The 20,533-nt window shown below is 55.7% G+C and overlaps 1 protein-coding gene across 4 annotated transcripts in view; it reads right to left on the bottom strand.

The window, feature by feature from the left end:
• The window catches only part of LOC102091799 (protocadherin gamma-A4), a 223,708-nt gene extending 203,650 nt beyond the window's left edge, over window positions 1-20,058 (bottom strand). The window contains exon 1 of one of the 4 annotated variants that reach the window (XM_065030276.1): window positions 17,516-20,058. In XM_065030276.1, coding sequence (XP_064886348.1) covers window positions 17,516-19,957 — 2,442 coding nt within the window. In that variant the 5' untranslated portion in view covers window positions 19,958-20,058. Of the gene's footprint in view, window positions 1-33; window positions 2,638-8,001; window positions 10,605-12,500; window positions 15,100-17,515 lie in introns of those variants that run through there. The other 3 variants (XM_065030270.1, XM_065030286.1, XM_065030279.1) reach the window with 3 other exon arrangements.
• Between the last annotated feature and the right edge of the window lie 475 nt (window positions 20,059-20,533).

The raw sequence follows: 20,533 nt of genomic DNA, 5'->3' as shown, positions 1-20,533 counted from the left end.
AGACAGAGAAAAGGACCACGCGGGCTTACATACCTGTGGTGCGTCAGGGTCGGCGGGCGGCTCTCCCTCGCCGGCGCTGCTGCTCGGGCTCCTCTTCCCGCTGGGCTCCCCGCCCAGAAGCTCCTCCGCGGGCAGGCTGGGCAGCGGCGGCGGCAGCCAAGCGGCCTCGGCCACGGCGCGGCCCGGCGCCACGCACAGGTTGTAGGAGTAGGGCAAGGTGCCCTCGCAGAAGTCGGCCGGGAAGGCGGCGCCGGCCACGGACAAGCGCTGCGCGCCCAGGCAGCGCAGGACGGCGGGCGGCCCGGCCCGGCGCAGCCGCGCCAGCACGGCCAGCGCCACGCTCAGCAGGAACAGCGCGGACAGCAGCGCCAGCGCCAGCACCAGGTAGAACTGCAGCTCCGCCGCCGAGTCGGCGCCCGCCGCCCGCTCGCTCAGCTCCGGCAGCGCCTCCTGCAAGCTCTCGGCCAGCACCACGTGCAGCGTGGCCGTGGCCGACAGCGCCGGCTGCCCGTGGTCCTTCACCACAGCCACCAGCCGCTGCTTGGCCGCGTCCCTCTCCGACACGGCCCGCGCCGTGCGCACCTCGCCGCTGTGCAGCCCCACGCGGAACAGGGCCGGCTCCGCCGCCTGCACCAGCTCGTACGACAGCCAGGCGTTGCGCCCCGCGTCTGCGTCCACCGCCACCACCTTGGCCACCAGGTACCCGGCTTCGGCCGTGCGCGGCACCACCTCGAACGGCTCCAACGCCGGGACCGCTCCCGGTACTCTCTCTTCCGGCGCCGGCCAGAGCACCCGCGGCGCGTTGTCGTTGCGGTCCAGCACGAAGACGCGCACCGTCGCCGTCGAGCTCCGCGCCGGCTCCCCGCCGTCCTGGGCCCGCACGACCACGGCTAACTCGCGGCACTGCTCGTAGTCGAAGGAGCGCTGCGCGTACAGCGCGCCGCTCCGCGCCTCCACTGACACGTACGCCGCCGCGTCCGCGCTGCCGCCCGCCAGCCAGTAGCTCACGCGCCCGTTGACGCCTGCGTCTGCGTCCCGCGCGAGGACGCGCAGCACCGGAGCACCCGCCGCGTTGTTCTCTGCCACGTAGGCGCTGTAGGCGGCCTCCTCGAACACCGGCGCGTTGTCGTTCACGTCCGACACCTCCAGCACCAGCGCCGTGCTGCTCGACAGCGACGGCCGGCCCCGATCCCTGGCCACCACCTTCACCCGGTGCTCGGCCGCCTGCTCCCGGTCCAGGGCCCTCACCGTCACCACCTTATACGAGCCGCCCGACGACGCCACGAGCGACAACGGTGCCTCGCCTGACAGCTCGAACGACACCTCCGCGTTCTCCCCGGAGTCCCGGTCCTGCACTTTCACCAGCGCAACCACCGTGCCGGCCGGCGCGTCCTCGGGCACCGGAGTCGACACCGACGTCAGTGTCACCTCGGGCGCGTTGTCGTTGACGTCCAGTACCTCCACGTCCACTTCGCAGTGAGCCACCAAACCACCTCCGTCCCTCGCCTCCACCAGCAGCGTGTAGCCTCGCGTGTCCTCGAAGTCTAGCGCCTCCTGCAGCGTGATCGTTCCGCTTTCCGCGTCTAGCACAAACTTCTGAAGCACCTTGGCCGGCGTTTCACCGAAGCCGTACGTGATGCGAGCGTAGGTCCCGGCATCAGAGTCAGAGGCGGAGACATTTAGTACAATAGACCCCGGCGGTGCGTCCTCCCGCAGGCTCGCGCGGTACCGGTCCTGCGTGAACACGGGCGCGTTGTCGTTGGCGTCGGTGACGTTGATGCAGAGCTGGGCGGTGCCGCTCCGGGGCGGGTCGCCGCCGTCCAGAGCCGTCAGCACCAGACGCAGGCTCGGCTCGCGCTCCCGGTCCAGCGCGCGGCGCAGCACCAGCTCCGCGAACTTGCTGCCGTCCGGGCTCTCCTTCACCTCCACTGCGAAATACCCGTTGGCCTCCAGTTCGTAGCCTTGCAGCGAGTTGCTGCCCACGTCCGCGTCTTGCGCCTTGCCCAGTGCAAAACGGGCGCCAGGAGAAGTGAACTCGTTGATCTCCAGCAGGAAACTGTCTCTCAAGAAGTGCGGTGCGTTGTCGTTGACGTCCTGGATGGCCACCTCGACGAGGAAAACGTTGAGTGGGTTCTGTACCAGCGCCTCGAAACTGACGGAGCAGGACGCAGCCTCGCCGCACATCTCCTCCCGGTCCACCCTCTCGCTCACGTACAGGTTCCCGTTCTCCCCGTTCACCGTGAAGTATTGCTTGTCCGCGCTGAGCCGCAGCTTGCGTGCCGGCAGGTCCGCCGGGCTCAGCCCCAGGTCCCGCGCCAGCGGCCCCACCAGCGAACCTCTGCCCAGCTCCTCGGGGATGGTGTAACGAAGCCGCTCCGCCGCCGCCCGCCAGCACAAGCCCAGTAGCAATGCGGGCAGCAGCACTCGCCCTCCTGCTCGCCGCCGCCTCTGCCTCTGTCCGCCCGCCATTCTCGGCAGCGCTCGCCGCGCTCCTCCCTCCAGCCGCTGCCCTCTCTCCTTCCAGACCCTCTCCGCAAAGAGCACAGGGGCCGCCGGAGGGCAGCGAGCGATGTGGGCGCTGCTCCCCAATCCGCGCCGCCTCTCGCCGCTGCTGCCAGTGCCGCTGCCGCTCTGGCCGGCGCCGGGCGAGCGAGCAGCCTGCGGGGGCAGGACGCTGCGGCGGCTCCAGCTGCGGCTCCGGCTCCAGCGCCGCTCTGCCTCGGCCAACAGCGGCACCCGGAGGCGCCGCGACGCCACCGCAGCCGCCTGATGGCCGCGCTACCGGGGGCCCGGGCTTCTCACAGGGGTTTGGTGCCTTCACTCTGTTGCGGGGGCTCGGTGTCATTAGAATCAGAAAGGGAAGAAGCTCTCGCTTGCTGCAACACCAAGGGTGTTTAAAACGGGGAGACGCTGTCAGGTGCTTTTAGGTCATCTCCTTGAGCCGCAATGAATAGTGTGCTTTAAATATGTACAGCCGATCAAGAAATGAAGGAACTCAGCTTCTATTAATAAAATCAAGAGGGAAGTATAAGAGCAAGATACCGAAGTACAGGTAGGGAAGAGCTCTTTTGCACTCTGTCATCTATTGTGAATTCTGCTTTCCTTACCTGGAACAAATACCAAGAAGGAAGTATTTGTAATGGAGTAATCAATGTGTAATCACAAACAGAGTAAAGCAAAAGCAATTTCAATCCTTTCATGGCAGGCCTGTAAAGGTTTTCCCTCTTCCCAACATTTCTTCCTTTTGTTCACTTAAGTCTCTGACTTCTGTCCTGCTGATTTATATATTTTTGTAGAACAATTACACTGATAAAAATATATCAGCCCAACAGTAATGTGTATCATTTCATGCTAAGAAAGCAGATTAACGTTTACTATTTTGGTTTTGATTCACAAAGGTTCCTTCTTTTGTGTTTCCATACTCGAGGGGCTGACTATGGGAAAATGTATAGCCAGGTCAAACTTTTCATAGAACCGTAGAATTATTTGGATTGGAAATTGTATTTAAAGATCTAGTCCACCCCTCTGCCATGGTCAGGGATATCTATCAAAAGATCATGTTGCTCAAAAGCCCCATCTGTCCTGACCTTAAACCCTTCAAATGAAGATGCATCCATAACTTCTCTGGGCAACCTGTTCCAGTGTCTCAACACCTTCATTATAAAACTTTCCTTCCTTATGTCCAATCTAAACCTACTCTCTTTCAGCTTAAAATCTTTGACCCTTGACCTGTCATGACAGGGCCTGCTAAAGACTCTTTCTCTGCCTTTCTTATAACCTGCCTTTATTTATTGAAAAGGTGCAATAGCATTTGCTGAGAGCCTTCACTTCTCCAGGCTGAAGCACCTCTACTCTCAGCTTTTCTTTACAGCAGACATGTTCCAGTTCTTTGACAACTGCATGGTACTTCTCTGGGCCTACTGTAACAAGTCCATTTATTGTAGTGTGTGCTGCGCCAGGTGGGTTCTTGCAAAAGCAGAATAGAATGGGAGAACCACCTCCCTTGACCTCCTGGTCATGCTACTTGTTATACAGCCCAGGATACAATTGGCCTTCTGGGCCATTTCCAGCTCATGTCCCATTCATCACTCACCAGTACCCCTGAGTCATTCTCTGCAAGGCTGCTCTCAATCCATTCACCCACTGTCTGTATTGAAACCGGGTATTGTCCTGACCCGGGTGCAGGACCTTGCGCTTGGCCTTGTTGAACTTCCTAAGGTGCACATGTGAGCCCACTTCTCAAGCCTGTCAGGGTCCCTCTGAATGGCATCTCTTCCCTCGAGTGAATCAACTGCAGCACTCACCTTGGTGTTGTCTGTAAACTTGCTGAGGGTCACTTAATCCCACTGTCTATGAAGATACTAAATAGTACTAGTCCCAGTATGGACTCTTGAGGGACACAATATGTTACTGATTGCCAGCTGGACATCAAACTACTGACTATAACTCGGGATGTGGCTATCCAGACAGTTCTTTCTCCATCCAACAGTCCACCAGTCAAACCAATATCTCTCCAGTTTAGCAGTCAGCATGTTTTGGGGACCATGTGGGAGACATCCTGCACACGTTCTGCCACTGACCGCTAGTTTTTTCATGGAAACCCTGACTGGGCTGGGTGGCCGCTTGGCACCCTGAGGACTGCAGGACAGATGGCTTTGCTTTATTTTGCTAGAGACAACTGTGTCTCTGGGAGTACATGTACTACGTCTATGGAAGCCTCTCTCTCCACAGCTGTGAACATAAAAGGTGTGTATGGGAATTAGAGCAGATGAAACTTTCCAAATATGAGCAGATACCCTGAGGGTGAGGTCATTACAAGAAGCAAAGAAAGAGTTAGAAACATACAGAAGTGAACGGATCAGTTGGAATAACATTTCTTAGGTCAACCATATTCAGCAGAAGGAACTCAAATTGCATCGTACTCCATTAAACACATGCTTGTTTTAACTGTGGCAAGCAAGGAAATTATCATCTCTTTTCTAAAGGCCTCACCAGAGCTGCTATGTCTTCTCTCCAACCCTACACAACTTGCAGATTTGCTTCTGACCTTCTCAGAATTGGCAAAAGCATATAATGAGATGATAACGCACTATGATCACATCAAGAAAGGAGGTACATTTGTCTGCTCACCACCATTCTGAGGAGAAACAGAGGATTCTAAAGCACACAAAGGATAAACAGATAAACGAAATGAGGAGTGGTCATCATACTAATGGCTTAGGTGGAATCTATTATCTTCTTTCATAACAAACAACACTCTACAGAGATGTGACTTCTCCTATAGTCATACTTTCATCTATTCTCCCTACCAAAACATAACACAAAGGCAGCCTCCCATCTCTTGCCTTTAACACCTGGTATAGCATGAGCAAGAGACATGAACACACAACACATTGCTAAGCCAGGTATGCCAATAATTATAAGTTAACCTTCATACCTAGGAAACAAAGAGAAGAAAAACAGAACCATAAACCAGACAAGCAATATAAGGAAGAATTAAAGTGTTGTCAGAGAAACTGATTGGAAGGATGTCCCAGGATTCACTATATTTGTGGAAGTTAATCCCTGAGAGCATTGGAAGTCATTGCAGCCTCACACTGCAAGTGCAATACTACAGTCTTACTCTGTACAGCATTGCTGGGGGTTTCTTTTTAAGAAAGAGTCATTTGCTCTCATCACGTCTTCTAATATGTGGCCTTCTCATCTCTCACATATTTGAAACTGTATGCGTAAAGACCTTATCATGGGCCTCATTCTCAAGTTAAAGGCTCCTGAGAAACTACAACAGATTCTCTTTTATCTTCTGCTTCATTTTCCTCACCAAAACAAAAACAAAAACAAAACACACAAAAAACAAAAAAAAACCAAACACAAAAACAAAAACAAAAAAACCCACAAAAACAAACAAACAAAAAGCTCTCTTAGGTGTTTGAAGGAAGTAGTTGTTGAAAAACAACACGCACACTTTCAAATGCAAAAACACTGTCCAGAAGCAGGGAAGTTATAGGGAGACAGAGATGGGTAGGAGTTTTCACTCAGGAATTATAAGCCATTCTACTGAAGCCTCATCATTCTATGTGCACAGTTATTGTGCAAACACTTTGTGATTAGAGAACTACCATTGTCTTTCAGGATAGGGAATCCAGGATCACAGCAAACATGGCACAGGCCTTGGCACCAGGCGCGAAATCAAAGCAACATTAACCCACATACTTTCATGGTTCTAAGCCAGTTGCTCACCCTCCTTACTCTGCATTCACAACCTTTACTTTAATCAAAATCACTATCCACTGTTTTGACAATATGGTAACTACAGGCAAAAGAACATGTCATTCAGTGACATTTTAGTGAAACAGAAGTCTATGACAATCTTTGTCTTGCAGCTGAACACCTTCCAAGTATGGCTAGAAAGTGCTTCCCCAGTCAAACAATTTTAAGAGATCTTTTATTGTTTTCAGGGCCACCAGTCACAATGAGGCTCAGCTCTAGACCTGGATAACAAACAAGGCAAGAGTGGGAAACTTGCACAAGTAAATGAATCATAGATTATGTCAACTGTAGTAAGTATACAAGACAGGTATCTGGTTGTTAAAGAATCCACAGGAGACTCAGCATCTCACACCATAGACCATAGCCACAGTTCTTTCATGAAATTCCTTGAGACAATAGAAAAGGGAAAACGTGCGGAGCCACAACTGTGGGCCCAGTCTAACAAGTAGAACCAATTGAATCATAAAAACCTGACTTCTAAGAATTTTGATTATACCATAGCACATGTTTTGACCTGTTCTCTCTTGAAACAGTCAGTCTTCACCCTACCCAAACATCACAGTAATTCAAAGAAATGTTAAATGCTCTCATAACATGCAGCTCTGATAAAGATGCAGACATCAACTCAATGTAAATTGTCTGTCTGTGCTCAACAACTGCCATTCACAGGAGACATCATGCAACAGGAAAACAAACTGATGAACCCACAACTTGGTCAACTGGAATTTAAGCCATGTGATATCCAAAATCAAGACACTTTCAGAATCATTTTCTGTAGCCCTGCAAGTAACCTTGAGAATTAAAAAAACACATGCCTTGTCTCCACTAGTACCTCCTTACACAAAGTACCCCAAAAACTCTGCTCAGACACTTCACAGATCACATCACTGTCAATGATCTTCATCACTTGCACATGGACAACACCTAATGAAATCTATACAGATTCTTCTTACCTTGGATAATATTTGAGTTCTCAACATATGTATGTGAAAAGCAAGAGTATTTCTTCCAGTAACATTTTATTGAAACACATCTATGGAAATCTTACTCTTTACAGCTGTAAACATGAAAGGCATACATGTGTCAATCAGGCAAATGTTGCATTTGGATCTTACACACATTGTCATAGACAAAGGCCCGCCTTCAGATCATTACAACGAGGAAAGGAATAAGAAATGAAGGGGTCAGAACGTATTCTTCTAAATTATAGATCTTAGTGAGGATACATAACCCAAGTATTCAGTAAGCAAAGAAGCAGCATTTGGCTCAACGCATTTATAATTAGTACACAATTAAGCTATTACTACATGCACTAGATCATATAAGGGGTTTCATAAAGGAATATTTAGCATAGAAGAAGCTACGTTTTCTCCTCACTACACCAAGGTTCTAAAAGTAAACGAGATGTTATCCTTCAGGACAACACTTGGTGACTCAACATCCTGTAATACAGCAACGACGGGATAAAAACACAAAGCCCTCCAATAACGAAGCTCAAGGCAGCAACAACCCCACTTTTCCCCCCTCCCACGCCCACGGTAACAGTGAACAACGATCCCAAGTTCACCTCCAAGAAGCAAGAGCCACCAGCACACAGCGCGTTACTGAACGAAGCTTTGCCTTCCCTGTAACCAAACCTCACTAGGCGGGATGCAGCAGAACGCGGCGGGGAAAGGACACAGAAGCATCAGAGGGAACCGTCGCGGAGAAAGGGCGGTCATCGGAACTCACCGAAGGAGCGGCGGGGTCCTCCCCGAGCAGCGGCGCGGGCTCGTCGGGCGGCGGGCGGGCCGGGAGGGTGTCGCAGCAGCTGGCGCCCGAGAAGCGGAGCTGGCTTTTGCGCGAGTCGGCCGTGAGCGACACCTCGTGCGAGTAGGAGTGCAGGAAGGCGCGGACGCCGTCGATGCCCACGAATTGCGAGGCCGGCACGCCGCGCAAGGCGCCGCTGCCCGCCGCCAGCAGCTGCGAGCGGCGCCAGCGCCGCAGGCGCAGCGCCAGCAGCAGCAGCAGGAAGGCGAGGAAGAGGCAGGACACGGCCGCCACGGCCAGCACCAGCCAGCGCGTCAGGCTGCCGGCCGGCTCGCCCGGCGCCGCCGCCGATGCCGCGCTGCCCAGCTCGGCCAGCAGCTCGGCCACGCTCTCGGCCAGCACCACCGTCAGCGTGGCCGTGGCCGACAGCGCCGGCCGGCCGTGGTCCTTCACCACCACCACCAGGCTCTGCCGCGCCGCGTCGCGGGCCAGCGGGAAGCGCGCCGTGCGCACCTCGCCGCTGTGCAGCCCCACGCGGAACAGCCCCGGCTCCGTCGCCTTGGCCAGCTCGTACGACAGCCACGCGTTCTGCCCCGCGTCCGCATCCACCGCCACCACCTTGGCCACCAGCGCCCCGGGCTCGGCCGAGCGCGGCGCCAGCTCCACGCCCGCCCAGCCCGCGCCCGCCGCGAGCGGCGCCGCCGGCGGGTACAGCACCTGCGGCGCGTTGTCGTTCTCGTCCACGATCACCAGCCGCACCGACACGTTGCTGCTCAGCGCCGGCGCGCCGCCGTCCTCCGCCCGCACCCACAGCCCCACCTCGCGCACCTCCTCGTAGTCGAACGAGCGCAGCGCGTACAGCGCGCCCGTCTCCGCCTCCACCGACACGTACGACGACAGCGGCGCGCCCCGCACACGCCCCTCCCCCAGCCGGTACCGCACGCGCGCGTTCTGCCCCCAGTCCGCGTCCCACGCCCGCACCCTCAGCACCAGCGCGCCCGCCGCGTTGTTCTCGGGCACACGGGCGCTGTAGCGCGCCTCCGCGAACACCGGCGCGTTGTCGTTCACGTCCAGCACCCGCAGCCCCAGCACGGCGCTGCTCCACAGCGCCGGCGACCCGCCATCCGCCGCCCGCACCGTCACGTTGTACTCTGACACCTGCTCCCGGTCCAGCTCCCGTGTCGTCACCACGCGGGAGTAGTTCTCAAACGACCTCTCCAAATGGAACGGAAGACTATCGGTGATGCTGCACCGCACCTCGCCGTTTACTCCCGAGTCCCGATCCTGTACGTGCAGCAGGGCCACTATTGTCCCCGACGGGGCATCCTCAGAGATCTCACTCTGCACTGACGACACTGTCAGTTCGGGTACGTTGTCGTTAACGTCTGTCACTGTTATCTCCACTTTGGCTGTATTGGAAAGCCCCCCTCCATCCCGTGCCTGCACTTCCATTTCGTATGAGTCACTTTCTTCGAAGTCCAGGCTCCGCACCAGAGTGATTGCTCCCGTCTCACTGTCCAGATGGAAATTTCCCAGTTCTATATCAGAGACTTTCTTCAGTGAGTATTTCAAGTGCCCGCTGAGCCCCTCGTCGGCGTCTGTGGCCGTGACGGTGACGAGAGTGGAGCCCACGGGCACGTCCTCCGGCACACGCACCGTGTACTCCGCCTGGCTGAACACGGGCACGTTGTCGTTGGCGTCCAGCACCGCCACGCGGATCCGCGCCGTGCCCGTCCGCGCCGGCTCGCCGCCGTCGCTCGCCCTCAGCACCAGCTCGTGAAACGCCGCCTCCTCCCGGTCCAGCGCCTTCGCCAGCACCAGCTCGGGACGCTGATCCCCGCCGGGACCCGTCTGCACGGCCAGCGAGAAGTGCTCGTCGCCGCTTAGCTCGTAGCTCTGCACAGAATTCCGTCCCGAGTCCGGGTCTTGGGCCTTGAGCAGGGGAAACCGCGACCCTGGGGCTGTCGTCTCGCTTATTTTCTCCTCCTGCTCAACTTCCTTGAAGCTGGGGGCGTTGTCGTTAATGTCCGTGATCTCTACTTCGATTCCGTAAATGTTCATTTCTCCATCCACTAATAACTCACAACGCATCACGCATTTGTCCTCTAGCCGGCACAGCTGCTCTCTGTCTATCCTTTCTATAGTCACTAAATGTCCCGTCTTCCCGTGCAGAGCGAAATACTGCGTCCTACCTTTGTCCAAGATGCGGACGCCGCGGTAGGCGAGCGCCGGCAGCTGCAGCCCCAGGTCCTTGGCCACGTCGCCCACGAACGAGCCCTTCGGCATCTCCTCGGGAATAGAGTAGCGCAGCTGCCCCCACGCCGCCTCCCACGCCGCCACCAGCACTCCCCACAGTAGGGCTCGCTCCCGCTGGGCCCAGCGCCTCCCCGTCGCCCACATCTCCACCGCGTCCCGCTGGCACCGCACCAACAACGGAAGCTCCCCGCCGCCTCCTTCCGCTTCGCCCTCTGCTCGCCGCTCCCGTCCGCTGCCGCCGGCCCCTTTGCCTAGCTTCAGCACGGCTCCGCACCGCAGGAACACTCGCAGACCGCCCGGACGCCGAGCCAGCCAGAGAGCGAGCGAATGAGCCGGGCCGCAGCGGGCGGGGCTGCCTGCAGCGCTCCGGCCTTCCTCTCGCTCCTCCTCGGTCAACAGCGGCGCCCGCAGCCTCCTCCCGGCACTGCAGCCACCGAGCGCTGCCCAGCACTGTCCGTCCGGCCTGTCCCACCCACATCTCGCGGCCACGGGACAGTGGACACGGAGGCATTGCCTCTCTCCAGCGGTGATCTCCTGCGTCGGCTTTTCTCCAGCCGAGCTTTTCTTTTTTCTTCCAGGTGATGACAGCCAGGGGGAAGGCAGAGGCCTCCAGTGTTTATGAAATGTAAAATATGACGTGTAGAATATTACGAGATTTATTCCATTAGTCTCAAAGCACAATCTCCCTCATGAATTGCACAGCTCTTTGTAGCAGTCGTGATTGAATTACCTTTCTCTCACGGTTTCTGCAGACCAAAATTCCTTCATACAGTCACATCATATCCCGACAAATAGAACAAAGTAGCAATACTTTTTCTTTAACGATGCATATTATTTCTACTGCACTGGAAAAAGTACTATTGCTATTGGCAATATTTGTAAAGTGAAATAATTTTTCTTATTTTAACGTGTAAAGTGTTACCACTCTATTCCTATCTGTCCAAAACCACAATCCCCACCACGACTTTTTGTAGTGGTCATGCTTGAATGGCTTGTACAATGATAACAAAATAATACAGGCTCTAAAATACAAAACGTGATATTCACACGCCCGAGGTACGAAAGATATTAAGCTCATTAACCCCAGCAGCAGAAACTCTTTCTTCAGTACTTCATATGGAATACCATCGAAATGAACTACTTCACCACTGACTGACATTAGACATATAAAGTAGATATTTAAATGCTGAAGAATTTGGCCACTGAAACAGAGACACTCGGTCTCAATCAATAGTGATGGAACAGTTAATTTAGACCTTGTTCCATATGACAGCTCCTGAGGAGGTGATGCTCAGGCATCTGCGTGGGCTCAGGGATTTCTCCCAGGAAGACCGTCTTGAGAACACAGGGCAGGAGGAGGCTCCCCTGCTGCTTGAAAATATTTTCTCCTTATTCTGTATCCCACATTACGAGAATGGAGATACATTGCAACCATACGACAGAATAGACTTTTTTTTTCCTATTTTCCCGATATTGGTCTATTCTGAACAATCTTTTTGAACTGAGAGAGAGCAAATGAATTGCATTGAACTGCTGATACATCTACAGAAAGAGCTAAGAGTTGATGTGAAAATTTGAAGGACTTAAGGTGGGATTTCCCATTTTTACAGCCCACAGAGATTTAGTTTTGTATAGCTTATACAAATTTAGATTTATATTTATCCAAATAATTCAATAGCTTGAGTGACGAGGAAGAAACTTCCTCCCCCCCGCCTCAGAAATCACTGTGTAAAAGATAACGGCTTATTAGCAAAGTATTATTCTAATCCTTGATTATTAATGTAGGTAGGACAACTAGGACAACTTTTTCAACAAAATACTGTAGGAAAGCAAGAGATAAGTACAGCTGCATATCCTAAACTATGCGTACCAGGTTCAAGTACATCGGCTTGGAAAAAAAAAATATTACAAGGAAAAATCTCTAACACCAAGCGTCCGCCACATTTCTCAATGTCCAAAACAATTAATTAACCACTTTACTAACTCCTATGAGAATAGTAGTTAGCATCTCTTAGCTGAACCTAAATGTACGAACACCAAGGAAGCAAGAAGTGACGCCACGAGCTGCCTGCTGTGAGTGGGAGAGGGATACCCTGTTGCTTCATTTCTTCACGGAGACATGGACTAGCAATCCCCATTCACGTCTCTCGGGAAAACCCAGGGGAAACGGGAAGAAGGTTCAGAAAAGCTCAAGGAAAAACGCGAGAGAGCGGGGACTGACAGACCTGAGGCTCGTCGGGGTCGGCGGGCGGCTCTCCCGCGCCAGCGCTGCTCTTCGGGCTCCGCTTCCCGCTGGGCTCCCCGCCCAGAAGCTCCTCCGCGGGCAGGCTGGGCAGCGGCGGCGGCAGCCAAGCGGCCTCGGCCACGGCGCGGCCCGGCGCCACGCACAGGTTGTAGGAGTAGGGCAAGGTGCCCTCGCAGAAGTCGGCCGGGAAGGCGACGCCGGCCACGGACAAGCGCTGCGCGCCCAGGCAGCGCAGGACGGCGGGCTGCCCGGCCCGGTGCAGCCGCGCCAGCACGGCCAGCGCCACGCTCAGCAGGAACAGCGCGGACAGCAGCGCCAGCGCCAGCACCAGGTAGAACTGCAGCTCCGCCGCCGAATCGGCGCCCGCCGCCCGCTCGCTCAGCTCCGGCAGCGCCTCCTGCAAGCTCTCGGCCAGCACCACGTGCAGCGTGGCCGTGGCCGACAGCGCCGGCTGCCCGTGGTCCTTCACCACGGCCACCAGCCGCTGCTTGGCCGCGCCCCTCTCCGACACGGCCCGCGCCGTGCGCACCTCGCCGCTGTGCAGCCCCACGCGGAACAGGGCCGGCTCCGCCGCCTGCACCAGCTCGTACGACAGCCACGCGTTGCGCCCCGCGTCCGCGTCCACCGCCACCACCTTGGCCACCAGGTACCCGGACTCGGCCCAACGCGGCACCACCTCGAACGGCTCCAACGCCGGGGCTGCTCCCAGCACTCTGTCTCCCGCTTCCGGCGCCGGCCAGAGCACCCGCGGCGCGTTGTCGTTGCGGTCCAGCACGAAGATGCGCACCGTCGCCGTCGAGCTTCGCGCCGGCTCCCCGCCGTCCTGGGCCCGCACGACAACGGCGAACTCGCGGCACTGCTCGTAGTCGAAGGAGCGCTGCGCGTACAGCGCGCCGCTCCGCGCCTCCACCGACACGTACGCCGCCGCGTCCGCGCTGCCGCCCGCCAGCCAGTAGCTCACGCGACCGTTGGCGCCCGCATCCGCGTCCCGCGCGAGCACGCGCAGCACCGGCGCGCCCGCCGCGTTGTTCTCCGCCACGTAGGCGCTGTAGGCGGCCTCCTCGAACACCGGCGCGTTGTCGTTCACGTCCGACACCTCCAGCACCAGCACCGTGCTGCTCGACAGCGTCGGCCGGCCCCGGTCCCTCGCAGTGACGGTGATATTGTAAGCGGACACCTTTTCTCGGTCCAGGGCACTGGCTGTTATTAGTTTGTAGGTGTTCTCTGATGACAGTTCTAGTCTGAAAGGCAAATCACCGTCGATGTTGCAGCTTACTGCTCCGTTATCTCCCGAGTCTCTGTCACGGACATTGATGACAGCTACGACTGTGCTCGGGACTGAGTCTTCGGGTATCGGGTTCAAGATAGGCAGTAGGGAAAGTGTTGGCTCATTGTCGTTCACGTCTACAATATCTATGTGCACTTTGGCGTGCGCACTCAGCCCGCCTCCGTCCTTTCCTTCAACACTCATTTCGTAATATTTCTCTTCTTCATAATCCAAAGGGCCCGTAATCTTCACATGCCCTGTCATGGAGTCCAGACTGAAGAGCTGACGAGCACTGTTTGCGATGTCACTGAAAGAGTAGGTGATTTCTGCATTTGTACCTTCGTCACTGTCAGTGGCTTTCACCTGAAAAGCTAAGGAGCCCTCTGGCAGGTCTTCCAGCAGTCGGACCTTGTAGACCTCTTTGGTGAATACTGGCGGATTGTCATTTGCGTCGGTCACGTTAATCTTAATCTGGGCAGTCCCGGATCGAACTGGGTCCCCACCATCCACCGCCGTCAGTATCAAATTGTGATTTCTCTGTTTTTCTCGATCTAAGTTTTTCTCCAGGACCAATTCCGCGTGTTTCGTCCCATCAGGACTCTCTCTCACTACAAGGGAGAAGATCGGGTTGGGGGTAAGTTGGTAGTTTTGTAATGAGTTTGCCCCAATGTCGGGGTCTCTGCCACGGCCCAGTGGGAACCGGACCCCAGGAGGAGTGGACTCGATAATTTCTATGGCAAAAATGTCTCTGTCAAACTGTGGCGCATTGTCATTGATATCCTGGATAGTAATGCTCACATGAAATATATTGAAAGGGTTTTCCACGACTGCCTCCAAACTGAGGACACAGGGCGACACGGCCCCGCAGATGCCCTCTCGGTCTATCCTCTCGTTTACCCGGAGATTTGTTTTGTCTTCCCCGAGAGCGAAGTATTGCTTTTCGTCACTAGAGACAATCCGCAGCTTGCGTGCCGGCAGGTCCGCCGCCCTCAGTCCCAGGTCCCGCGCCAGCGGCCCCACCAGCGAACCTCTGCCCAGCTCCTCGGGGATGGTGTAGCGGAGCCGCTCCGGTAGCTCCCGGCAGCACACCGGCAGTAGCAGCACGGCCAACAGCGCGACCCGCCCGGCGGCTGCGCGGCCCTGCGCTGTCGGTCGGGCCTCCATGCTCTGCGTCTCTGAAGGGTATTCTACAGGCGATTTAAAATAAGGTTTTCCGAGCAGCTAAATCAGTACCTGAGAGAAATAAATGAAATCCAGCTTTCCGGTCGGAGGACGGGCTGAGTCGGGCAGCTCCTGCTCTGCTCTCTGCTCTGCTCCGTGTGGAGAGGCACTGAACGGGCGCCGGGACGGGGAGGAGCCGACGCAGGAGCCGATGCGGAAGCCGCTTTTCCTCCTTGGCCAACAGTGACACCCGGAGTCCGTGCTTGAGAACGGCAGCGTCCAAAGAGGAAGGAGACAGCCCGAAGGTCCTGCTGCGCACCTCCTGGAATCGCACTCACACGCGGGTTGGAAAATAGAGATGCTGTCAGAGGCGCGAAACAGAAATCTTCTATCTGTGCTGCAACAGTGCATCTAAGAATTCACATTGTCTCAATTCCTTACACTTGCAAGTCCTTTGCCGGTCAAATCCTCCCCCATTGCTCGAAGGACGTAGGGCAAGATGTCTGTCTCTGCCCTACAGTCTTGCTGGTCTCTAGTGTGTCGCGCGGGAGTGTTTCCGCCGCCATCTCCCCACCACCGTGAGAAAAACAGCAGGACGGGACGAACGTTGAATCACTGCTAGTAATTAGTGCTTTTTCTTTTTATAGTTGGGAGATCCCTAGCTAGCAGTCAGCTTTCTTACTTTGAACGGTGATCATTGATGTACGAGCAAAGCCGGGAATCATCGACACTGAGAAAAGCACAGTGGACACACCAGACCTACCTGATCCCATCTCTTTCGACATTGAAAACCCAGCATCATCGTATCAATACCATATAATCCAACCCCGAATTTATTTTATTGATGTCTCTGACAAACCACGTCCTTGTCTCCTAAGCCGGCCGTTACTGCAGCTTTCTCAAACGTTAAAAATGTTTTGTGGTAAATGTCGACAGCAGCTACTGTTTCTTGAAAAAGCCAAGAGAAAACACACAGATCCCACCATCCTGAAAAGCCGTTGTATCTTACCCGTACATTAAAACCTAGCCTTTCTTACAGTGAAGAAATAAAAATCAAACCAAAACAAACAAGCCTGAAGGAGGGCTGTATCACCACAGCCCTTTATGCACAAGGCAAGAAAGTTTAGTAAACTCTCTGCACCACTTATGAGGTAGCTCTTGCATGTACACAAACTCCGAGTCTCTGTAGATGCTAATGTTTTCCTGCTAACTCTGGCCATTCATCCCGTAGAGGACAATCTGTTTTCCTCCAGCTGCACCTATACAAAACTCACGGTAACAAATTAATAATTCATCAGAATAAGAAGTTGGCTTGAATTTGCAGTGTTTCACGAGTCAGGAGGTAGCAAGCATGTGGGCATCTCTATTCGAGTTCGAGAGAGGAATGTAGATATTTACACAGGGACAGAGGGACACTGCTGAAACATGAACATACAAAAGCACCGACACAAAGTCACAATATTTTGGCAAGATCTAGGATCAGCATGAAACAATCTATGCGGACCTTCACCAGGAACCTTATAGTGTGATTTTTTCTCGACTTGAAAGTAATCATTTCTATGTGCCACTAGTTTATTTTGTTTGAAATGCAACGACACAATCTATTACCAACTTACATAGCAGAATAACAAACAATAGAGCAACTTATTATTATTCATTAATTATATTCCTGAAGTCCTTAAAGCCCGTTCAGCCCATAATGAAAGATCAGTAATGGAGGGCAGGCCCCTTCCAAGCAGCCTGTTCGGTAGATGTGTTTTCAAAACAGAATAGCATGTTTGTCAGGGAAATGTTTTAATATTATAGGGGAGTCAAGTAGTAAAATGTTTGGTATTCTCAGACTAACTCGGATTCCCATATTAGACACACTATAATCAGACTATGAATCATGTTTTGTTTTAAAATATTTTCCATCTATATTCTAGTAAATAAACTCTGGATGTCTATGCCTATACAGTAATCGACAATTACGTTTGTATCAAATCCAAAGGTTAGATCACAAAGCCCAGCAGTGGGAAAAAAATAGATAGGATATCAGAGCAATTTTTCACCGTGTAATATGGATTTATTCGTAGAACTTTGAGGTTCTTAAGTGTGATCGACTAACACGCTTGTTGAAGGTTGACTTCCAGGTAAACTGGAACTTCAGAGATGTTGGCTTTAAGGCTACAGAGTCGCTCGCTTCTACCAGCATATGAGAGCTACTAGAGAGGTTGAAAGCACAATTTTGGGAGCTGTGTACTAGGAAGTATATAAACACTTTCTGGGAACTGTCAGAGAAAGACCTAGAGATTGAAATATCCTTGTGCAGTTCCACGTGCTATGTAACCTTCAGGCCTAAGAGAAATCTAGATACTATGAGCTCAGCACAGACGGTACAGAACATGGCATGTAAAACACTTCTCAGCAGATTCAGCACACGTTCAGGATGTGACCTTCACAATCTGGTGACCACCGTAAAATATTATCACCTAGCCCGTGAATCGTGAACTGTGAAATGTCCGTGGCTACCCTAAGAATCATAAGAATTGCCTACACAAAAGAAGGTTAAAAAAAAATCAGCGTACCTGAAAGGAAACTTGTTCGCCATTCCCAGCAGCGTGATCTCCCGTAGGGACGAGACCACCCGAAGTCTCAGCCGGCGGGCGGGCCGGGAGGGTGTCGCAGCAGCTGGCGCCCGAGAAGCGGAGCTGGCTCTTGCGCGAGTCGGCCGTGAGCGACACCTCGTGCGAATAGGAGTGCAGGAAGGCGCGGACGCCGTCGATGCCCACGAAGTGCGAGGCCGGCACGCCGCGCAAGGCGCCGCTGCCCGCCGCCAGCAGCTGCGAGCGGCGCCAGCGCCGCAGGCGCAGCGCCAGAAGCAGCAGCAGGAAGGCGAGGAAGAGGCAGGACACGGCCGCCACGGCCAGCACCAGCCAGCGCGTCAGGCTGCCGGCCGGCTCGCCCGGCGCCGCCGCCGATGCCGCGCTGCCCAGCTCGGCCAGCAGCTCGGCCACGCTCTCGGCCAGCACCACCGTCAGCGTGGCCGTGGCCGACAGCGCCGGCCGCCCGTGGTCCTTCACCACCACCACCAGGCTCTGCCGCGCCGCGTCGCGGGCCAGCGGGAAGCGCGCCGTGCGCACCTCGCCGCTGTGCAGCCCCACGCGGAACAGCCCCGGCTCCGTCGCCTTGGCCAGCTCGTACGACAGCCACGCGTTCTGCCCCGCGTCCGCGTCCACCGCCACCACCTTGGCCACCAGCGCCCCGGGCTCGGCCGAGCGCGGCGCCAGCTCCACGCCCGCCCAGCCCGCGCCCGCCGCGAGCGGCGCCGCCGGCGGGTACAGCACCTGCGGTGCGTTGTCGTTCTCGTCCACGATCACCAGCCGCACCGACACGTTGCTGCTCAGCGCCGGCGCGCCGCCGTCCTCCGCCCGCACCCACAGCCCCACCTCGCGCACCTCCTCGTAGTCGAACGAGCGCAGCGCGTACAGCGCGCCCGTCTCCGCCTCCACCGACACGTACGACGACAGCGGCGCGCCCCGCACACGCCCCTCCCCCAGCCGGTACCGCACGCGCGCGTTCTGCCCCCAGTCCGCGTCCCACGCCCGCACCCTCAGCACCAGCGCGCCCGCCGCGTTGTTCTCGGGCACACGAGCGCTGTAGCGCGCCTCCGCGAACACCGGCGCGTTGTCGTTCACGTCCAGCACCCGCAGCCACAGCACCGCGCTGCTCCACAGAGCCGGCGACCCGCCGTCCGCCGCCCGTACAGTCACGTTGTACTCCGACACCTGCTCCCGGTCCAGCTCCTCAGCCGTGACCACGCGGTAGTAGTTCTCGAAGGACTTCTCCAGACGGAACGGAAGACTATCGGTGATGCTGCACTGGACCTTCCCGTTCGGCCCTGAGTCCCTGTCCTGCACGTGCAGCAGAGCCACCATCGTCCCCGACGGAGCGTCCTCAGAGATCTCGCTCAGCACCGACTGTATGGAAATCCGAGGTGCGTTGTCATTGACGTCTGTCACTGTTATCACGAATTTCACGGTGTTGAAAAGGCCGCCGCCGTCTTCTGCCTGCACCTCCATTTCGTACGAGTCGCTTTCCTCAAAGTCCAGGCTCTTCACCAGCGTGATCTCTCCCGTCTCAGCGTCCAGCTGGAAAATGAGTGAGGCTTTAACGGAGACTTTTTGCAATGAGAACTTCACGTGTCCGTTGAGCCCCTCGTCGGGGTCTGTGGCCGTGAGGGTGACGAGAGTGGAGCCCACGGGCACGTCCTCCGGCACACGCACAGTGTACTCCGCCTGGCTGAACACGGGGGCGTTGTCGTTAGCATCCAGCACCGCCACGCGAATCCGCGCCGTGCCCGTCCGCGCCGGCTCGCCGCCGTCGCTCGCCCTCAGCATCAGCTCGTGAAACGCCGCCTCCTCCCGGTCCAGCGCCTTCGCCAGCACCAGCTCGGGACGCTGATCCCCGCCGGGGCCCGTCTGAATGGCCAGTGAAAAGTGCTCGTCGCCGCTTAGCTCGTAGCTCTGCACAGAATTCGGTCCCGAGTCCGGGTCATGAGCCTCGGTCAGGGGAAACCGCGACCCTGGGGCTGTAGTCTCGCTCATTCTCAGTTCTTTTTCCACCTCTCGGAAGCTGGGGGAATTGTCATTAACGTCCATTATCTCCACTTCGATTCCGTAAATGTTCATTTTCCCCTCCACTATCACCTCACAGCGCAGCACACATTGCTGCACACTCTCGCAGAGCTGCTCTCTGTCTATTCTTTCCGCCGTCACTAAATGTCCCGTCTTCCCGTGCAGAGCAAAATACTGCATCCTACCTTTGTCCAAGATGCGGACGCCGCTGTCGCTGAGCGCCGGCAGTTGCAGCCTCAGGTCCGTGGCCACATCGCCCACGAACGAGCCCTTCGGCATCTCCTCTGGTATCGAGTAGTGCAGCTGCCCCCACGCCGCCTCCCACGCCGCCACCAGCACTCCCCACAGCAGGGCTCGCTCCCACCGGCTCCAGCGCACTCCTCTCTCCGCCATTGCAAAGCCCGGCAGCAGCTGTCCGCTCACGCCTCTGCCCGCTGGCGCCGGATTGCAGTTCCCTCCTATTTCCGCTCTCCTCCCGCCGAGCCTTCCCCCGAGTAACCCGGTTCGGCTCGCTCCCACCGCGCTACTACAGGACAGGGTCGTGCATTCCCCGTCTCTCTCGCCCGCTCGCCGTTGCTTCGGTGGCTGCCGCCGCCCGCCTTCCGACCCATCGTGAGCCACCAGCGACACCCGCAGCCGCCGACAGCAACTGCAGCGCTCTGGTGCTGGGCAGCGGCCTCCGCCTCTTTGCCCTCCCACGCCTGCTCAGCCGACGGCACCCTGCTGCAGCCCCGCGATTGCCAGCATCCCTGATAACAGGGCTTACAGAATTAGGGGACGTGCGTGCGTTCAGGAGAGTCTCTCTGACAAGTTCTGCCCCCTGCATTGTTTCAGAAGAAGAGAGAATGACAGAATGACAGAATAGAGGCATAGAATCATAGAATTATAGAATTATAGAATAGTTTGCATTGGAAGTGACCATTAAAGTTCATTTAATTCACCCCCCATGCAATGAGCAGGGATATCTTC

The sequence above is a fragment of the Columba livia genome, chromosome 14, assembly GCF_036013475.1.
Source record: "Columba livia isolate bColLiv1 breed racing homer chromosome 14, bColLiv1.pat.W.v2, whole genome shotgun sequence".
Lineage (NCBI taxonomy): Eukaryota > Metazoa > Chordata > Aves > Columbiformes > Columbidae > Columba > Columba livia.
This window is presented reverse-complemented; position numbering and strand designations above follow the sequence as displayed.